Source organism: Ctenopharyngodon idella, chromosome 4 (genome assembly GCF_019924925.1).
Source record: "Ctenopharyngodon idella isolate HZGC_01 chromosome 4, HZGC01, whole genome shotgun sequence".
NCBI classification, from domain to species: Eukaryota; Metazoa; Chordata; class Actinopteri; order Cypriniformes; family Xenocyprididae; genus Ctenopharyngodon; species Ctenopharyngodon idella.
In genome coordinates, this window is record NC_067223.1 from 14,112,887 (window position 1) to 14,135,008 (window position 22,122).

General features: G+C 37.3%; 3 protein-coding genes across 5 annotated transcripts in view; 1 reads left to right on the plus strand and 2 right to left on the minus strand.

Moving 5' to 3' along the window:
- Window positions 1–1,738, minus strand: part of ano2b (anoctamin 2b) — a 39,246-nt gene extending 37,508 nt beyond the window's left edge. Inside the window, exons 1-2 of one of the 2 annotated variants that reach the window (XM_051892121.1) lie at window positions 1,258–1,738; window positions 600–935 (exon numbers count right to left, since the gene is read on the minus strand). In XM_051892121.1, the coding sequence (XP_051748081.1) occupies window positions 600–935; window positions 1,258–1,287 (366 nt within the window). In that variant the 5' untranslated portion in view covers window positions 1,288–1,738. The remainder of the gene's footprint in view (window positions 1–599; window positions 936–1,257) is intronic. The other variant, XM_051892122.1, reaches the window with a different exon arrangement.
- A 6,386-nt stretch (window positions 1,739–8,124) lies between these two features.
- Window positions 8,125–18,877, plus strand: cd9b (CD9 molecule b). 2 transcript variants are annotated; one of them, XM_051891113.1, is made up of 8 exons: window positions 8,125–8,373; window positions 14,519–14,621; window positions 16,378–16,475; window positions 17,692–17,766; window positions 17,854–17,955; window positions 18,075–18,164; window positions 18,262–18,345; window positions 18,455–18,877. In XM_051891113.1, the coding sequence occupies exons 1-8, from the start codon at window positions 8,296–8,298 to the stop codon at window positions 18,518–18,520; spliced, it is 696 nt and encodes a 231-aa protein (XP_051747073.1). In that variant the 5' UTR covers window positions 8,125–8,295; the 3' UTR covers window positions 18,521–18,877. The 2 variants fall into 2 exon arrangements, with proteins under 2 accessions (XP_051747073.1, XP_051747074.1); XM_051891114.1 differs by lacking the exon at window positions 8,125–8,373 and adding an exon at window positions 12,733–12,919.
- Window positions 18,570–20,898, minus strand: LOC127510938 (small lysine-rich protein 1). Its single transcript, XM_051891115.1, has 2 exons — window positions 20,165–20,898; window positions 18,570–20,067 (listed from the first exon to the last, which is right to left on the minus strand). The coding sequence occupies exons 1-2, from the start codon at window positions 20,165–20,167 to the stop codon at window positions 19,810–19,812; spliced, it is 261 nt and encodes an 86-aa protein (XP_051747075.1). The 5' UTR covers window positions 20,168–20,898; the 3' UTR covers window positions 18,570–19,809.
- Window positions 20,899–22,122: the final 1,224 nt, after the last annotated feature.

Sequence of the window (22,122 nt, forward strand, 5' to 3'; positions counted from 1 at the left end):
TCTATCCAATACCAGGCGGCATAGTAGGACTTGGAAAGACTAACTAGCTCATAATTCACACACACACATACACATTTAAGTAAACAATCTTTAGGAAACCAAATTAGAGTCCCTTTTCTTAGTCAAGATCTTATTTCCTAAGATTTCTTGGCTATGGAGAGAAACGGTCACTCTTGAAGACCATGATTGATATTGTTTTTGACAAGGCACAACTCCACTGATCTAAAGTGACAGCTTTCTGTAAAATTAGCAGCAGATGTGGCCCTTACAAAGATCAAAAATACAATTAGATGCATCTGGCTAAAGCAAAATCAATTAGTAACACTTTATTTTACAGTGTCCTTCTTACACGTTACATGTAGCTACTATATGGTAATTGTGCGTAATTACATGCATCTAACCCTAAACCACAGCCTAATCCTAATCCTAACTCTATAGTAACTACATGTAGTTAATTCTTATTACTCAGTACTTAAATCTATAATGACACTGTAACACAGACACCTTAATAAAGTGTAACCAATCAATTCATTCTTGAATGAAGGCATGTAATATTCCATGGTAACACCATAAATAAGATCTATTCAGCTTCCTCTCACCTCTTTATCACGCTCAATTTCCAGCCCAGCATCCTTTAAATTGCCTTCAAACTCCTCTCGGATCATGATTTTCTCCCCATCGGCGGGGTCCGGGGGTCCGACGTCCACCACCACCTCCGCAGGTTCATCCTTCCCTCCCTCTGGGTCTTTTTCCTCCATTCCTAAAGGATAACTACCATTGGAGATGGTGGACAATCTGTGTTGACTAGGAGAGCCCCTGACGAAGGAACGTTTTCGGTAGTGGTACACCAGCACATAGTCCACTTTCCTTCGGCCGTCAGCAAAGTACAGCCGTTTGCGAGGGTCCTGGTCCACGTCCATCAGGCTATTGGCCACCTGAACAGGTGAGAGGAGAATACAATGTACCCAGGCTCAGTGTTCATCAGCAGTGTGTGTGCATATCAAATTCAACTCAGAAGAAAGGGAGGAGGGAGTATGGTGAGGATAGATGTAGGTCAGACTATTGCTTCTTAATTTGGCTGCTCTCAATACAATTTAGATTGAAAGTGTGAAGGCAATAGACACCTTTCATTGATGCCATTTATTTCTGGGTTATCCTTCATTCAATTCACTGGCTGTAGAACTCAAGCTAACCTGCTTGAGTATTGCTACTAGTATTCTAGTAGTACTATTCTTGAGAAATCAAAAGCATACTCACATGTATCTTGTTGTCACTTGTCTGCAGCATGTTGTCACACTTAAAGAAAAACACAAAAACAAGATGAAACTGCAACAGTTCCTCGGCGTTCCCGGGAAATTGTGTGTGTTTCTGGTGGCATGCCCGTTTCTGATGTCACCCTACAGAGACGGCACCATCCATCTTTCCCTCTGTTTATCCATCGATCTCGCAAAGCATGAAATCCATCCGTCTGTCTGATTTTGGCACCGTTGACTGGGAAGCGCAAAGCTTTGCTTCACGCACAACAGAACGCATCTCCACAGAAACTTCTGATTTGTCCCTGACTAATTGTCCCTGGAGGAATACCTGCGCGTCTCCAAGCGCCAGAGCGCATCATTACGCGCCGGAGGGGCTTGCGCGCGCGTGTAAAGATGGAGTCGCCAACAGGTTGAAAAGAATCTGCGCACATCCGTTTAATGCATAAATCGTCCTCTACGAAATAGCGCTTGCTTTAAAGCTTAATGTAAAGGCTTCAGTGGGGCTAAATGCCCACATAAGCACAATGTGCTTGCTTCTACATTTAGAAAAAAAAAATTGTTAGATATTGATAGAGTAACACATTACTTGTTGTTAAAAGAAATTATAACAGAAGGTAAAAATCATTTTAAACTGATATAGTGTAAAATAGTGCAGATAGTGATCAGGCAGAATTTGACACTTTATGCAAAAACTCTTGACATAAGATGTTTTTTACTTACTTATTAAGGACACTAATTAAAAATAACCACTTCATGAAATAGTTTAAATTTCGGGTACACTTTATTTTAAGGTGAGGTAGTTACATTGTACTAACTCAAATAAGTACTGAGTAATATTAATTAACCACATTTACTTACTATAGAGTTACAGTTAGGGTTTGGTTTAGGGTTAGTTACTTGTAATAATTATGCATAAATTATGTTTTATTAACAAAGTTCGGGAGGAACAAAGTCAAATAAGCTATCCAATTATCACATCATCTCAACCAGCTGTCAACAATCAGTAATCACTCTGTGTTCGGGCCAAATACCGAGCTCTGAGCCCTCTCCCGGGACAGCACGCCAAATACGTATACCATTTATTTTATCTGACTTATTTGTAAGTGTGAACTCGTGAATTTACTGTTATTACTATAGTAAGTACATGTTGTAACATGTAACTACGTCACCTTAAAATGAAGTGTTACCAAAATTTCTTGTTAATTTTTGTCACATTTGGCATTTCATAACATCTCCAATGTTCAAACTGCTCCTTCTCCTGCTTTAATAAACAGACATCTTGGAGTACAGAGTACATATTTCATAAATTAATCTCCATTGTGATTGAGACCACTTTGCGCCTCCATTGCAACAAACCTAGTCTGATTTAGTCCATGCATTTTGTATATTTTTCCTCTGCCATCCTAGCAGTGTAAATTTATTAAGATAATTTCAGGGTTTCTCACTAGCAACAAAAAATATGCAACATTTAAAATTTTCCTGTAGCCTACATCACATTACCTCATTTTTTGTGACTGCACATGCTGACATCCTGGATCAGGGAAATTTTCCCTTACACAGAGACCAACAGGTGGTAGTAAAGTGTTGTAGTGGTGGTGGTGTTTGTTGTTATTTAGAGATTTGGGGTGCCTTTAGCGCCATTGTATCCAACCCCTTTGCCTCTATTAATATAGGCATCCTTTAGGCCCTGACATTTTATTTCTTTGAAGTAATCTACATACACATAACACACAAAAAAATGAATTTATTTGCCACTTATATATGTTCAGCAGGCTACTCACATGATGCCAAGACTCTTCAGTGGAGTCAAACGGATCATCAAAGGCGCAGCTGATGGAGTTCATAACTTCAGTCTCAGATATTTCCCTTATATCACTGCAAATAGAGGAGGACTCACTCAAGGCAGTGCTGACTCCATTCAGAACACAGTTATGCGCCTCTGTTGATGAGAAACAGAGAAGATTTAATCTCAATTAATACCCATGCATTTAACATTTATATTGATTTTACTTTGAGAATGTGAATACGCAGGGTTAAAGGTGCACTTCTACCTCAAAAGACCTCAAAAAGAGACTTCAAAAGTGAACTCCTCCTAACTCTTTGATCACAGAAAACAAAAAACACATATCTCTTTTCATAAACCAAACTAGTCAAGACCAATAGCAATTCCAAAACAATCAAAACAATTAGCTATATTTTTATTTCGATAAATAGGCTATATATTCTATATATATACATTTAAATAAATGTCATCTCTACAGGCACTCTTCATCGGTAGCATGTTGTTATCCGTTGCTTTAAAGCCTCTGGTGCACTTCATAACTAATGTCAGGAGCTTTAAACGTACTGTATAGCCAATTATCTGTGGACAGGGTTTGTCATGACTTACCAACATACGAACGGGATCCATTCACGGCCATGTCTCCGGTGAGCTGAAGCGCAATCAGGTATGGGGTGACTGAAGACTGTGAAGGCGCAAAATCCTCTCCAGGCTTTGGCCAGGCTTAATTTAATACCATGACTGCTGGAGAGAGAGAGGGCTTATGATAGTGCCAAACTTTAACTAATTTCCAGGACCTTCTGTCACGGGTGAATATAGCCCACATACCATCCAGTTCCACCACAGATGATTGTTGTCTACCTAGGACTGCCATATTTTGTAATCAGATTAGATGTAGTATCTATCTATCTATCTATCTATCTATCCTCTAAAAATTGAAGTGTTTATTTTGGCTGACAGCATCATTAAGATGATGCACTTGCCACTCAGGTTGCACACTAAAATATTAGGCCCAGCAGCCTTTAATGTGTTGCTGTTTCATACAGAACATCAGAAGACCAGTAAAACATACATTTGAACACATAATTATCATGCTTTTCCTGTTGCCAAGATACATTCTATATCTAGGTCTATAGGAACTCTGCACATTCAGACGTGGAATTTCCTCCATTCAGAAGCGGTTCTTATACCCCTCAGAAGCTCACCCACACAACTGCTCTCGATTTGCTTGATTTCCTCTTGGAAACAAGAATGGGGAGTATGCCACGTTTAACTCTTCAAAAGCCTGCCCGTTAAATCAGCCCTGATGCTCTCATTCATTTCACACCTTTTACTTATAGACATATATGCTTTACTACTCACAAAGGTCTGGAGGGTACATCTAGCCCACTGGAAAAGGAGGGATTTGCACTATGAAGCCATAATTTGTACATGTATGTATTTATCTTAATCCATTCTCTATGCAAACGGTGGGAGGTTAAGGCAAGGTATTGATCAAAGTCAACAGTAAACAGGCAAACCAACATGTATACAGTGAATTAATGTGTGTTTGTGGAACATCTGAGGTTTGAGGATGTGGGCTCTGATGCGACATTAGCGCTCTCTTGTGGTTTTAAGTTGTTTGTTCTTTGATAAATTCATCAGAATCTTAGCAGTGTGTGCCCTCATGTGGTCAACAATCAACATTGCATCCTAAATATAGCTCATATTTTTCTATTCCATTTGAGTGCTGTTGTTTCATATAGACAATTAGTTTGTCTGAAGTTTCAGAATGTGCATCTTCAAACTACATTTAAGCAATATAGTTTTGTCTGAGAACCACAAGAGGGCGCTGTTAATGCAGCATCCTCACCACCACGATCCTCCAATGCCCTGCACTCAAAGACCTCTTTTTTTCAAAACTGTCTTTGTGCCAGTATGAATACAGAGTTGTTTTGAAGAGAGATCCTTTCACATAAGGCCTCAAATCGACCCTTCTTTTTCCCCTTCCCTTCTCACTCTCTCTGTTTTTAGAATAAATCAGTTGAAGTTCAAATCCATTTTAAGAAATGTCAAGGAAATGCTTAGGCTAAACATTATAAATATCATCCACAGTACACTCTTAAAAATAAAGGTCCCAAAAAGTGGGTTTTCACAGAAGAACCATTTGAGTTTCCCAAAGAACACGTGTAGAACATTTTAACAATCTAAAGTTTCCGTGTTAATTAAAGGTCCTTCATGGAGCCATAGATGGAAATAAAGAACCTTTGTTTAGTGTAGTGCACAAAGTTTTAAAACGTAATTCAAATACAACAGTGTAGCCAAAAGTAGCCAATTCTGCAGAAAAACTGCGGACTTGGCAACACAGGTGTGAAAGATAAGATTATGCACAAGACCCGAGATTCCGATTAAAAAATATATGCAATAGGTTTCTTTAGCAAAAAGAGGATGTTTAGTTATTCTTTGACGCAGATTAGATGTGGTCATGTCTTTGCTCGGTATGTGAAAATGTGCACACATTCCATTTATTGCACTTTTTGTTGTGTTGATAAAGGTGAAAATGATTGATTACCAGTTTACACATGTCACAGAAAAAGGTGCAAAGTGCCATTTTTATACTCTGATCACAAGACAAGACAACCTATCTTGTGCTGCAGTCTGTGAAAAAGTCTACAGTCTAAAAACAAGAACAAAAGACAAGACAGAGAGATCATGAAAGGACAATTTTGACATGTTCTACAAATACCAATCATCATTTGAGTACATACAAATGCACAGTGCTACATTACATGCGATCTGGATTATGTAATCAGATTCCAAAAATTAAGTACTTGTAATTAGATTAACTTACATTTGAAAACTCATAATCAGACTACATTACTTTTCTATTTATTATATGATTACATGTTATTCTCACAAAGTAAATTATTCATTAATTCCACTTGCACTTTACAAGTCCTTTCTATAAAAAAGGTGGTAATTAAAGGTCCTTCATGGAACCATATAGTTCAAATACATCATAGCTAATTCTGCAGAAAAAATGAACACTGTTGTGAAAGGTTATGAGCCAGATTATGACTAAGAAGTACAAAATACGTTTATTTAGCAAAAAGAGGATGTTTGGTTATTCTCTGTGACGCAGATTAGATGTGGTCTTTTTGCTCAATATGTGAAAATGTTCACACATTCCATAGGGCCCACATGCATGAAATAACAGTTTAAAAAAATCAATTTGATTTTAGAGTTAACAAAACCAGGCGTTGTTCACTCAGTATCCCATCTCAAAATGAAATTACTGGTGAAATGTCACTCTGAGGTCAAACAGGTCTTGTGTCTGCATGCAGAGACCATTGAATTCAATGATCATCTTGGATGCTGAGGTGAGAAACACTGTGACTCAGTTCTATACCATCTGCCTTCTTGACAAGAGCTTCGTGAAGAAAACAGACATTTAATTTGACTTCATTCCATAACTGCAGCTCAAATATTCGGCAGTGTGATTGACAGTCATTGTTTTGTGGTTGCTGTGGGCGACGTGCATCACAGACAGAGATGGACGTGTGTCACAACACTGCGCTGCTCTGACTGTGACAGAATGGGCTCCATTGTTCCTCAACAAAATTGTCGTCCTCACTGTACTCGCCTCTCCACAGAGCCGGCACCACCAGCTTTAGGAAAAATCAATCAAAGCACAGAACTATAATTAGACAGAGGACAGACTTTGAAACAGAGCAGAAAACGTTCAGTGTGGAAGCAGCCGTGAGTAATCATTGCATAAGGTAGCAGTGCATGTTAATCATCCGCATTATCCAAGTTTTCCGTAAATGCCACATGTGGTGTGCAATGCTTTAACAAATATGATTTCAACCTTGAGTTCTGAGGAAGGAAACCACAACTGACTCATTGCAGCTACAAATTAGCTGATGTGTCATATGACTTCCTGTAATTCCTCTCTCATATCTGAGAGAGGAAAGTGCTTTCATGAGAATCTCAAGGTGGGTTTTTGACAAATTTACAGTCTGCTGTAAATGTAACCAGGGTTATTATTATAACTTAAACTAAAACCATAAAACCATTTCCGAAATTAAAGTAAACGTTAACTGAAATTAAAATGAAAATAGAAACATAAAATCTCATTCAAAATATTAATAAAAACAGAAGGATAGAAATATAACACAGTAGAACTTGTTGCTTGCATACAAATAAGATATTTGTACTGGAAAATTCTTAAATCAAGATACAGTTACTTGAGAAGCAAATGGGAAAAAAATATATATATATATTTTTTCATTCACCAATACATTTTTAGGTTTCAGGGTTTTTTTTATCAAACTTTGTTTAAAATGATTCTCAACTATGTTCTTGGAGCAAGATGCAATGAAAAAAGAAGTGTAATAATGGGAGTAATAGTTGGCAAAATTTTCATAATAATATCTATTATTTCATAGGAATATTGATATGTAATTAGGGTTAGGGTCTTTCCCTATTCACTTGTTGTGTCTCCTAAAATGCCTGATAAACAAGACTTAGTCCTGGTGTCCTCGACTGAGGACATGTATAAAAACAATGCCCTGTTTTGTAACAGAAAGTCATATTTTGATTAGAAACCCCATAACATTCTCCTGAGATGTTGATTTATAACAAACAATTTGAAAATTAGTCAGATTTAGATGATAATTATAAAATATTATCATTTTTCCATAAGAGTGCTAAATTTGATCATTCATTTTTAAAAACCAAGGAGAACTTGTTGTCTTGGTGAAACCTCCAAACATCTTTGAAAAGCCCTGAATGTGCTAAATGTGTTAAAAATGAAATCACACAGAGACATGTCACAGAAAGGTGCAAAGTGCCATTTTCTTGTGCCGCAGTCTTTGTGTGAAAGAGTTCCACAGTCTAAAAACAAGCCCAGAAGACAAGACAGAGAGATCATGAGAGGACAATTTTGACATGTTCTACAAATACCAATCATTGTTTGAATACATACAAATGCATTACTTAAATATATTTATTAATGACATAAGATGAGCATCAAGAAAGAAAGAAAGAAAGAAAGAAAGAAAGAAAAAAGAAAGACAAGAGAAGGTTACAGACAGAGCTTCTCCCTTTCTCACATGAGAGGTGGGAGTTTACCGTTATAAACAGAGTCACTTCCCCTTCAGGACAGCAGCACTGAGCCACAGACGAGCAACACAAGGACAGATACAGACCTTTGGGAATTTAAACTGAGAACAACAAAAATTTCTGTTGCTGTTTATTTGACTTATAACCTGGATATACATGATGTCTAAGTCAGGTCTGTCCAGTGGAGAGCAGTGCATCAAATACATCCTATTCGCCTTTAATTTCATATTTTGGGTGAGTTTAATACAGTTCACTCCTGGATGTTTATTTATTGCCAAAAACTGTATCAAAGCTCGTAATGTTTAATATAGACTTGCTATTCTGCCTAACCAGTAGTCTTTGAATATGCTTCATAAATAGCTAAATACTTGTTGGATTATTAACCGCGGCAAATATGTGTTAAAGGTTTGTGCTGAATTTGTTTGTCATTGATTGGCTACATTTGTCATTTCGAAAAGCTCTAGTAGCTACTATGGCGAAGGCTAATTTATTAATTTTGATTACGTAACGTGATGATCAGCATCTTGACTGATGAAACCAATAAGTTGATATGATCGCAAATTGCGTTGATTTGTTGGCAAATACATTTCTTCATAATATTCCCATAGCTAACCTAATGAAATTAAACGTAATGAAAGTGTAACTTCTTTGTACGTGTTTGTTTTTCAAAATAAAAATACGAATCGACTCATAACTGTTAGATTACGTAATTAGTAATTAGATTACGTGACTGGGTGTCGCCTCTAGGAAGGTTACCAACGTCAGCACGCGCTAATTAATATTCATAAGCTAATATTTCGCAATAGTGTGATTCAAAATCGGGCGTTATGGGCAGCTGGTAAGCAAAACATGTGAAGAACCTAAAGACAAAACATATAACTTTCTGCCATTGTTTGTTCTTTTAACTATTTTCTCGTTTTTGTTTTTAAATATTGGTTGAGTAGTTCACGAGTAGACAAGTTTTTAGACAGAAATGTGAAAACGAAGGGTATGCTCTGTTCAAGATGGTCATTTGTTCTTCATAGGAAGACGAACAAGTCAAAGTTTTGCATACCTGTTGCTAGGCAACCGCATCACTACTCCATCCCATAAATTAGGATAAATTTAGCCCCAGGAATGATCATCCCACAAAAAAAGGAAAGAAAGACAGCAACTAAATATTAAGATACCTACGCTACATGTAGTCTATAGAAATGAATAGAAAAATATACTAATAATCGATAATAGCACAGTTTGATAAGTTTGGTTTTGAAAATAAGTGCCTTACCTGGAAACTTTAAACCAAATGATTTTGTTTTTATTCAAGTAGGTTAATCTGATCCCCAGTGGGTTCATCTCATAAACTGTTGAATCTTAGGGAAAATTAAGATTTGTCCTCGCCTACCACATCCATCCTTAACCCTGTCAAGCCTGACAAATGAAATAATAGTCAGATTTTTTAAAAGTCACCTTATTTATATAGCGCTTTTTACAATGCAGATTGTGTCAAAGCAGCTTTACAGTGATAACTGGCGAATAATTTTTGCTGCACAGCAGCTCTTAAAGAAAATGGTGTCATTGTCCAGCTTAAAGGTGCAATATGTAAGAATTTTGCAGTAAAAACCACTAGGCCAGGGTTACATATTTTGTTCACTTGAGTACTTACAACATCCCAAATGTTTGCAACTATTTGTAAATCGTGAGAAAATTGCAATTTTAACCAAGGCTCCGGGACATGTGAGGAGTCACCTGTCAATTGCATCATACCCGCGTTACCCTCGGTTTTATTTTGTAGAAATCATGGAAACACCAAAGATGCTTTAATATTTACATGTTTTAAAGGAACACTCCACTTTTTTTGAAAATAGGCTCATTTTCCAACTCCCCTAGAGTTAAACAGTTGAGTTTTACCGTTTTCGAATCCATTCAGCCGATCTCCGGGTCTGGCGGTACCACTTTTAGCATAGCGTAGCATAGTTGTGCGCAATGATATTACGCAGCGCCTGTGACCCCCTGCTTGCACAGGGAGCGTGCCTTGCAACCATGGAGACATTTGTGAGAGACGCTGCGTAATATCATTGCGCCTGCTGCACCCATGGTACGGCAGCAAAGTTCCTTGATTATTACGCCGGAATGAGAGTATAGTTCCTATCCATATCGGCCTAGAAAATTGCAACTTTTCATTTTCCGTCAGTCTTAGTACACGATGTAACTACAGAAGAGTCAAGTTTTAAATAGGAAAAATATTGAAACTCTTTGGTCATTTTTGAGCGAGATGCTAAGGGTCTAATCAGATTCAATGAACTATGCTAAGCTATGCTAAAAGTGGTACCGCCAGACCTGGAGATCAGCTGAATGGATTCGAAAACGGTAAAACTCAACTGTTTAACTCTAGGGGAGTTGGAAAATGAGCCTATTTTCAAAAAAATTGGAGTGTTCCTTTAATAGGCAAGGGAACAACGGTTTTGATATATTTATAGACAGAAAACTAATTATTGTTATATAGCTCAACACGTTTAGTCTTATAGTTTAAATCTAATTTTCTTGATTTTTCGCAAGTACCATGCTTTACCATGCCTCAGAGAAAAACACTGTTTTGTCAAGTAGCTAACATAGCATAATCAGATGCAGCTTTATTTTTAGTAACAGTAATACAGAATTTTCTCCATCATACAATACGTTTTAAAATTAATTGCATGCCATTTATCAACACAAGCCATCCAGCATTTAATATGATATTCTAAAATAGATCTATCTTACTGCAGTGTATAACAAGTGTCTCACAGCAGCCGCCGAGCGAACGCACAGAGTAACGTTATAACATTTTCAACACACTCAAATGTATCTAATATGATAAACAGAGCTGTGTTACCTCATACTCATGACCGGAAAAGCGGAAGCAGTGCCAGCGACTGTGGCATAATAAAAGTTCTGCTGCTCGTGAGGCGTGTGTTGCGCAATCGCTCCAGCGGCCTTGTTCAGCTCCCACAACACTCGGTCCTGCTCTGCTTTATACTACAGTAACATTAATAATCGCATCCATGAACATGATTTCTTCCCGAGTCCTATCCCAATTCTTTTCCACCGGCTGTGAGGTGAAGACCACATGTCCCAAGATTCCGTGCTCAAACCTGGCATCATCAAGCTACGCCTTTGTTTTGAATAGGCCTCTATCGACCTCTAGCGGACAGAAAATATTACATATCGCACCTTTAAGTAAATTCAGTATTGATTAATTCCGTTGTAAGAATCAATAGTTATTAATTTAGTCAATTTATCTATATCAGCACTGGAGTAAACAGTGATGTCATCGTCCAGTTCAGTTTAGTTCGCATACAATGGTGTCGATGCAGGCAGATCAAAACATTGTTGAATATCAAATGTCAAGTGTCCCCAACTAAGCAAGCCAAAGGCGACGGCAGCAAGGAACCCAAACTCCAACAGGTGACTTCAGGTGACAAACAGGAGAAGAAAACCTTGGGAGAAACCAGACTCAGTCGGGGGGCCAGTTCTCCTCTGGCCAACAGTGAACAGTGCATGATTATGATTCAGAAAAAAAAAAACTTAAAAAAAAAGTTTGCGTATGTATCATATTTGATTGATATATCAGGCTTTTATGGCTCATATGATATAGTGAGAATATGGAACTCATACTTGAGGAGAAAAAACACAGATTTTATTCAGAGGCCCAAACTGAGCAAAAATATGAAATTTGGTGCAGATGTTGTTGTTGGCCAAAAAGTAAGATGAAATAATGATAGCTTGTAATGTAAATCAATGACATTACATAAAAGGCAGTATATCAGTCGTCACACCCAATATGTCTTAGTAAGATGATATTTAAATGCTAGCTTTATGATCAACGTATGTAGTTTTCATTGTGGAGGAAAAATTGGGAGATTGCACAAATAAACTTTCCTTAAAAGCCTGTTGTATCATATTTCATAATTACATTTTATGATTTTTCTAAAAATGATGTATGGATAATCAAGTAAACCTAAGACACTTCAGTCCAACAAATGTGCTTCTTGAAAATATAACTAACAATATAAAAGTTATTCTTACATGTACAGTACTTTATAAAAAACCATTAAAGGATTCACAGCAAAAAGACACATGGACCTGATGAAGATGGACATTTTTAGAAAAGACCTTTTACTTGCTATAAAAGTAGAAACTATCAAAAGATATGCAACAGGTTTTAGCAATGTTTTGACTTATAAATTTATATATGAAATATGATACAGCAGGCTTTAAAGGTTAATGTGCTGTCTCTGTTTCTAACCACTTAAAGAGAGAAAATGTGTCAAGCAAAGGGACAATAGCTGTGTTCCCAGTGTTCCTGAGGGACAGCTCGAGTTACATGAAAAGTAAAACCTGATCAGCTTGTGTTGATGCCGTTTTGGCATCTAAAGCAAAATATAGATTTTTTATACTTTTATTTTTTTAACTCCATTTATAAGCTACTGAATTGTGTTAGTTCAGTTTTTCTGCATGACTGAGCAGCAGGTAACCTCTTATATATGTTCTTCCTCTACTTCCCCTGTGACACGGTAAATCTGAAATGGTTTTGCCCCTCCTTCTTTTCCCTCTGACAAAGACCAGGTAGGAGGGTGCGGCCCGCTGGAATTTTTTTTTTTTTTGTTCACTCGCCCTGTTTTAAGGTTGGAAAGAAGCACGTTTCAGGTGCTCAGTATCGGGTGTTTTCTCTTGAAACTACACTAACTTTATAGTCATGGCTGCAGGTGGAGGACTTCAGTGTGTCAAATACTTGCTCTTTATCTTCAACTTTATCTTCTGGGTAGGTAATTTTCATCATTACACGAGCACATGCTAATTTAAATGTATGTTTGTAGAGTAAAAAGGGAACATACTTATACAGAAATGTAAATGTGGCTTGAATGTGATGTGGTGAGGATATAAGTGTTTGTTAAGATGGTTGTTTACATGTCATACTTTTTTTGCTTGCCTAGTTGGATGTAGTGTATGTTTTTTGAGAGATGCGTGATTCGTAACATGCTGTGTTATTTTGCTTACAATGTTCAACCTTGAACAACAAATTTGAGTTCCTTGTTCACAGACCTGCTTATTAAACGGAAGCTGTGCTTAGTGGTTAGTTCATTCATACAATCTTAATGTAGATCTAGTTTATAATATGTAGGTTTGTCAGCCATTAACCTTTCTTTGGTTGATGACTTTTATTTGAGCCTGTTGTAGACTGAAAATGTGTTCAGAATGACCTTTTAGCTTGACTGTATGATGTTTTAACATTGCACACAAGTAAATGCAGACCTCTTGAATATATTATTTCACGGATAACAGCAAAAATAAGGTGTGGTCTGTTGCATTTATCTTGTCTTAAAGTGGCCATTTAAAGTGGCTTTGATATTTGGGCCTGGTCTTAAGTTGGCTTTGTGGTGAGTGAGTAAACTAGCAAACCCTAAATCCACCCATCAGTAACTCTTGTTGTGTGTGTGGGCGGGTGGAAAAAGACGGGATAAGTTTGGGAATCTTTGAGGGACAAGCCTCCACGCCCCTGGCAGTGACTCACTGTGACTCATATCTGTGACTTTTCCAAAACAGAAGAAAAGTGGAGAATTGCAACTCTGTTTGTCAAGTGCCAGAGGGGTGTGTGTGTGTGTGTGTGTGTGTGTGTGTGTGTGTGTGTGTGTGTGTGTGAAAGAGTAAGGGTTCTTTAGTGTGATCTGGTTTAGCTAGTATGGTTTGTTTCTCAGTATTCATTGCGTCATTTGTCAACGCACCTGAGGAAATGCACTGATTCACCATTTGTGCAAATTCTTAGAAAGTTGAAGGAGAATGAAAAGTTGAACCTACTTTTCCATGTGCACAACAATAAAAAATGAAGTACGTAGGCATGGTTCTTTTTATTTTTTTATCTGTTTTGACTGTGAGGTGCGTTTGTGGGCTGTTGATTAACTTTTGGCCGTGAGAACATGTACTAGATTGTAATCGTTCTTGTTCCTACATGTTACTCATTCATGGAAGCCACATTAGTGTCCTGGGAAGTGCTGGAGTTGGTCAAGACGAATTAGATTTGGTTCAGCATAGTTTTGCATATCTCTGTCTCAATGCAGTCTAGCAAGATTATCAGGTTTGTCTGCTCTTTGAGGACATAGGTGACTTTTTTGTTCCACAAGGCCTGTTGAACTTCATTCTCTCAAGGGAAAAAGAGTAACATACTTGGTTTCAAGCCTGACTTCCTGTACGTTCCACCCTTGCCATGCTTGGCCTGCAGCTATATTTCCTCTATAATGTGGTTACTCAGTTTGCCCATGTCTGTGTTTTCAGATGGCACCATGCAGACTGTATTTTTGGTCTGGCCATTGTTCAAACTTAAGATTTTATTGGATATATTAAACTGTTTTGTTTGTTTCCACAGCTCGCAGGTACAGGAGTTTTGGCTGTTGGTCTCTGGCTGCGTTTCGATGAAAGAACTAAAGAACTCTTTACTGCAGAAGATTCCCCATCTGTGTTCCTCACAGGTGAGATTTGGCCATTCCCCAACTAGATTCCTCAGTTCTGTATTTTCTCAGTGGATCAGAAATCCACCTTTATCCCCCAACACTGTCGTACATGCTCCCTTTATCACCTACACCTACATCAGGTCTTTGTAAGTTGATGTTTGGGTTGGAGTTATAATGGTAGTCATGGGAACCAGACCACACCTATTTCCAGACACCAGACCATCTGTCATGTGAGTGGTGCGTCATTAACACTACGATTGTAACATAAAATGAGATGAGTTGTTTTGGCTTGTCTACAGATGATCAGTATGATTTATAGAAGTATGTTAAGCTCACCAAAGCTTATTTGATCAAAATACAGTAAAACGGTAAATTTATGAAATATTATTACAATTTAAAAGAACTGTTTTCTATTTTAATGTATTTTAAAATATAATTTATTCCTGTGATGGCAAAGCAGAATCATTGCTCCAGTCTTCAGTGTCACATGATCCTTCTAATATAAAATAATCATTCTAATATGCTGATTTGATAGTGTTTTACTGTGTTTTTGATCAAATGAATGCAGCCTTGTTGAGTATGACTTTTTTTCAAAAACATTAAAAAATCTTTAAAAATGGTTCCAAACATTTGAACAGTTGTGTATATAATAACATCATCTTGACATTCACTGAACAATCCAGTTCTTAAAGCAACAAATCACGTCCAGTATTCGAAGCACTCCATCTATTCTTCTATGCTGTGTTTGTTTAAAGTCACAAAGACTGAATTCCTCGTCAGTTTTGGAGGCTCGCAGAGAAAGACCACAGAGCAACAATCAGCGAATTGAGCTTTAAACCGGAAACCAACACCCTAATAAAACATGGCTCAGATTTTCAAGTGCGAAAACCACCTAAATATAGAGAGCGTGATGTTGGGTTTCTGTCTGCGTGTTTGTTTTTTAAGAGGCAGGTTGGTTGAGTTATAATGGCTGTGCTGTTTTGGAGGAGGCTGGCTTTGGCCCACACGATGCCGGCTCTCTGCCCCTTGCCATCATCCCTCACAGAGATGCCTTTCTCCTCCTCGCCAACAGAACCCGCATTGTTTGTGCCCGTCCCACCTCCTTTTGTTTTGTGTGGTTTATTTTCCTTTTCGAGATTTGACAGAAGAATGCTCGCCTCCACTGATCCAAAAAAATGATAAACTCAGTGGGAAAGTGTCCAAGTGCCTGCCAGAGGTTTCGAAAGCACTTTGAGTGACAGCGGGCCGTCCTGCAATGCCAAACATCCTAATGACAGACTGTCCAGAAGAGCAGCTAGTGGGCTGGTGTTTTAGTGTTTCTATGGATACACCACAGTACACTTGCATGGAATCTTGTTTTGCATATTTTGCTTTGCATAGATAAACATTAAGGGAAAACTTATCATTTATACATTAAGCAAAATGTGTATCAGTAATAAACTAAGGCCTGATTTCACAGACAGGGCTTAGATTAAGCCAGGATTAGGCTGTAGTTCAATTAGGAGATTTAAGTAGCTTTTAGAAAAAAACGTCACTGGTGTACATCTAGAGATAAAACAATGGCACTGACATACTTTAAGATATGTCAGTTCAAATTGCTTTCAGTTAAAACAGCTTAAACATGCATTTTAGTCTGGGACTAGACTTTAAGTCAGGGAATATATCTGAGAATAATACAATAATACGGTATTTTTTTCAGATGAGAAGCCAAATAAATGAGACTTATGTAGAGGTACAGGGAAATAAGAGATGTTCTGTCTTTCTCTGTCCTCAGGGGTCTACATCCTCATTGTGGCAGGTGCCGTCATGATGGTGGTCGGTTTCCTCGGCTGCTGTGGAGCAATAAAAGAATCGTCATGCATGCTGGGATTGGTGAGTCCTCCCAAGTTCTTTTACAGCACAAAAAAAAAAGATTTTGTTTTACATTCGTATTAGGGGGTGTTTACACGACACCAACAAAAAATGGAGAAAAAAAAAAAAAACTTTTTGTGCATTTTGGCTGTTCATTTACATGACAAAGGGCCTGAAAACACAAACTTTTGAAAGTGTTTTTGAAAACGAAACCGTTAACGTTTCCGTGTAAACTATGAAAACACGAATTTGTGAAAATGGTGGTGTCATGGGCATGTGTATTACGTGTTCAGTCACGTAGTGTTTCTTTACAAAGTGACATCGCCATCTACTGGCCTGGCAGCAGAATACAGCGTTTTTAGTCGTTTTCGCTGATCCGTGTGAGCGGGATCGTTTTGGCATTGTTGTCGTCTGTACGCAAAACTTTCCAAAAACAAAAAGAAAACACTTTTCAGTTTTTAGTACAGCATTGTCGTGTAAACATACCCTTAGGCTACAACAGGCATCGGGGTAAAAAGGGCATTTGATTTTTATTCTCCTATAAACCCCTAGATGGCACAAACTCACTGCAGCACTTTCTTAAACATCCATGTTTCACTATGCACAGGGAAATTTGGCTGATCCTTGACACAATGGCAGGCAGCAACATAATAAACAATAAACTTGATTTAATATTTCATTATTTTCCAAATGTTAACTTACTGAACAGAGGTCTTGTTAATAATTTTCAGTTTTGTTCAAGGTAATTAAATAAACAGTTTTTCAATAACTGAAGAATATGTAAAAGTATAGTATTTTGGGTAAAACACACACACACACACACACACACACACACACACACAGGTGACGTTTCTCCTTTTATATATAACAGGATATACGTCACCCATCAGCGATGTTATCTAACTAAAATTATTTATTTATTATTATTATTATTTATTTTTAATTTTTTTTAGTTATATTTAACATCGCTGACGGTGTGTCCAGGTGGATCACAATTAATTTAATTAGGTTTTTAATTTAATTTATTTGTTTTTTTTAGTTATTTTATTATTATTATTATAATTATTATTGTTGTTATTGCTCTTTTTCCATTCTGAAATCAGGATAGTTTTGAACAGACTGAATGAATATTCACATGTACTTTAGAGTGTCTTTGCCAAAAAAAAAAAAGAAGACCATGTTCAGTTTTTGCTGATGTCCTTGTTCACCTCATCTCCCTTTTTCTTGCTGCCTCCAGTTCTTCGTGTTCCTGCTCATCATTTTTGCTGCAGAGGTGGCCGCTGGAATCTGGGGATTGTCTAATCAAGACAAGGTGGGTGACATTCCTACTCTCTTTCTCCTGTTACTCATTCATTTTCTCACAGTGAGTCCTCTTCTTTCTTTCTCTCTTCCTTCTTAGGTCGTGAAAGATGTCAAAGATTTCTACACGCAGACATTCGACAACTACAAAAGCACTCAACAGGAAGCACTGAAGGAAACTCTGCGAGCAATTCACTATGGAGTGAGTATTCATTTTTATGGTTCGTTCAAACCATAAGAGTAAAAAACATTACCGACATTAATCTGACTGATTTTTTTTTTTTTTTTTTTTTTTTTTTTTTCCTGTGTCCTTTTGTTTAGTTGACCTGCTGTGGAAAAACAGGACTTGTGACTGATGGAGTATCTGACATCTGTCCCAAAAAGGAGGGACTTGAAGTCCTTGTCACAACGGTACCAGAAACTCAATACATAATCTTTAACAAAGTCTCTTCAGTTATATGTAGTGTTTTCCCATGTACCATAGTTACCTGTTTTGTTTCTGCTCCAGAGCTGCCCAAGTGCTATTGAGGACGTCTTCACCTCTAGGCTTCAAGTGATCGGCGGCGTTGGGATTGGCATTGGCGTGATCATGGTGAGTAGATGCTTCTGTTCACCTGAGGAGATTCTTGGGCAGATAGCTCAGTCTTTCTTCACACCTCACACTGGTGTCAGATATTAACCCATCTCTCTCTTGTTGTCAGATCTTTGGCATGATCTTCAGCATGCTGCTGTGCTGCGCCATCCGACGAACCCGGGACATCGTATGAGCTGTCCGTACCAGCCTGTTTTCTGCTTTGTATTTATCTGAGTTTGTAAAGCTGTGTGTGTGTGTGAATGTATGTTTGTTAAATCACTACCATAAACTTACAAATCCTAGCATTAGTCAACCACTCTAAAATTGTTACATGTCCTTTATACACTGAGTGGAACAATGAAGTGCATTAGAGGCTGCTTTTAATTTCTTTGGTGCCTTGACTAACATTCATTTGCCTCTTTGAATGTACTTGCAAGCTTCTGATATTCTTTTGTAACGTTTTACGTGGCTTATTTTATGTACCTATATGGGTGTCTGGAGAGACAGAGTAACACCTAGTAAATTACCAATAAAGTTGATAACTAATTGACTGAATGGTAGTTATTTATTTTAAGGAAACCTGATGATTTTCATTTCTCTGCATTTAAGGCCCTGTTTACACCTGGTATTAAGATGCTTTTTTGACGACGCTAAATACAGGTGTAAACAGGGTCTAAAACGTTTTACGCTTGTACACTTGTGACCACTTCCAGAGGTAGACAAAAACGCATTTGACCGGATTGCTTTCGTATTGTAAATGCTCATGTGATCAAATGTGTTCAAACAGCCACAAAAGACTGCCTACTCCCCACCTACTGACCTAACACGTAAACATTATGGAAAGAGCGCTAGCCAGACGGGATTTAAACTTTGTTGGCTGAAGACCCAAGTTTGGTTTGAAGATGAAAAACGTACCAAACACAATGTTCTCCCACCATTCCTGATTTCTAACACACGCACTCACAGTGTTTGGCCAGTCTTGAGGCGGTCGGAGCAGAAACGAAAGCTAATGCTCTCCGTATGTTTTCATCTTGTGGTGTTCACAAGCTTATTTTGTCCATTTGATCGAAAGATCTGAAAAAGCCCATACATTTACCAGCCCATAGACCCTCCCCTCGAAGAAATCAGGACAGAAGTGGATGAAAGTGGACAAAAGAGACGGATTAAAACACCAGGTGTAAACGGGAATGTGTCTCCCTTGTCTACTTGTGATCCGATCGATCAAAACGCATCTTAATAACAGGTGTAAAAAGAGCCATAGTGTATGTGTTAAAAAACCTTAAATAGAGTTTCAAAAAAACAGTTTGAAGGAATCACATTTTATTGGGTTGTAAGTTTTAAATGATAAGATAAATAATCCACAAATAAATAGTCAACTGAGATAAATGTAACATTCTGCTGTTTTAATTCAACTGACAGTTTAAAGAAGTGAAATTATCTTTTCAAATCTTTTTCCTCTAGGAAGGTTTAATTGGCACAAATCTACTTTTTACTTTTTTGTTTTTTGCCCTTTTTTCCTTTCTTCTTGGTGGCCCCAGGCCAGCCAAATCCTCTGAACTCCAAGCAGTCCACTGCATTATGGGAGATGTAGTAGATGTTCTCCATGGCAGCTGGACTCAGAATATCCACATCTGTCTTAGTGGATTTGGCACTGACTGACCTCTTCTGGGAGGAGCGCTTTCTTTTGCTCTTTGTGGCAGGTTTGGCACTTTGAGATCTTGACTTCTTGGTGCCTGAAGGCTATAAAGTTCTTATTATGAGTTTTTGGGAAAGAATGGAGGAGATTTTTCTCTTTTTGACAGTTATGAAAATGTAAAAGTAGATAGAAGTTTCTTACCATCTTTTAGTGTCTTCCTCACACACAGTAGTTATATGCTTGAATGCTGTGCACTCAAAAAAACCATTTGTTTCAGAAATACTGTGAACTGACCCTCATCAATGCATTTAAGAAAATGCTTTAAGTTTTCCTAGATTTTAAACTCATTTAAGAATATTTTGTAATCAGCTTTAAGAGAAATTCTACCCAAAGGTTGCCCTACCAGAGAGTTGCTGTTCCTCTCCGGTGTGTCCCTCTGATATGAGGTCCTTTGTTGTGAGCTGTTGTTTATCTGGGGTTGTCCTAGTGACGGGTCATGGGAGCTTTTACATGGAACTCATCCACCAACTGGCTCTTCAGGTCTGTCTGGGATGTTTTTGTTGTGACCCCCCACATGATTCTGTGCTCTTTCAGTACATGTGAGAATAACCTGATGCCTGATCATTTAATAAGAGTTTAGAGTGACATTCAGTTATATAGCATTATAGGAACCTTCCCTGAATTTAAATTATAGATATTTTAAAAAATGAGAAATAATATAAAAAAAAGTTAATAAAAAATAATAATAAATAAATATATTAATAAATAAATCAAAATCTCTGAGCTGCATAAACATCTGATGAAGCTTTTTTGTCTTATTGAATATGTTTGTACACAAAGTATGATCATTTAAATATATTAATTTCAAGGATGTATATCTGACAAACATTAAAATACAGTCGACTATTTATGTAAAAGTATTTAACGAAATTATATGTATTTCTCAAATGATTGTGATTGGTCCATCCTAAACTTGCGGTGAGAAAAGCCAGGTACCACGTAAAAAGCCGTACACGTGCTTCTTAATTGAAACTAAACAGTGAAAATTTCAAATCAGATAAATTATTAAGGCAAGAATCAAACCACACTACTCAAGAGGAACAACAACATGACAATCGGAGAAGATATAAAGGTACAATATACTTTTATTAATTGGGCTTCGTCATTACGAAAATTAACCATGGTTTTATTATAGTAAAAATGTAGTAACCATGTTTTTGACGAATATGGTTACCATTTGTATAAACACAGTTTTACCACAAATACCATGGTTAAACTAAGGTTAGTGTAGCAAAACCATGGTTAATTTGTGGTTACCATGATTTAACTATAATAACAATGTTTTTTTTTTTTTTATATAGTAAACCACGGTTAATTATCGTAGCATTGTCGCGACGATTTCATAAAACCAGCTCACAACTGATTATGTCATGCACCCAGGTAGTTCATTTAGGATGTGCTGATATGTTCCCATACAAAAAAATGAAAAATAATAATAATAATTAGCTAAACGTGGGAGTCTCCCCCTAAATGGAGGGGCTCTGATGTCATTCACATATTTCACCACAGGAGGGCGATCAGTTGCTTTTCGTTTTGTATAACAGTATATTTCTGCTAAACAAACGAGGTATTACAATTACGAAAATTCAGAATTATATAATTATCCTCTAATGCGAGTTAGGGGGAAAAGGCAATGTAATTCGCCTAGTTGGTTATGTTCCTTTTATTTGAATGTTTTAAAAAAATATATTTTATAAAATCACGAGAAAGATAGAGGACAAAAGAATGAATATATGGGTTATATAATCCATATAAAGACTAAATATTGTTCTTTATTAACGTTAATATTCAAATATATTCTTAGATCTGTAAACTTTTCTCCTCTATTGACTTCAAAAGTCGTCATGAAATCAAAATTGACCCTATTCACTTTGTTAGCGCATATTACTGGTCTTGTGGTGAACAATTAATCCGTTTAAGTTAATACACAGAAAAAAAAAATAGTTTGTCGTGGTAATCTTTAATCAAAATCTGAAAAGTTACTTCCGGTCTGGAATGGCGTTCATTCTCTGATGACATCAGTTTGACGGTTTGGGTTGAAAACGCGTAAACCACTCCCCTTCCAACCGTTAGTCTGCTATGAGCGAGAGATGGAGAGG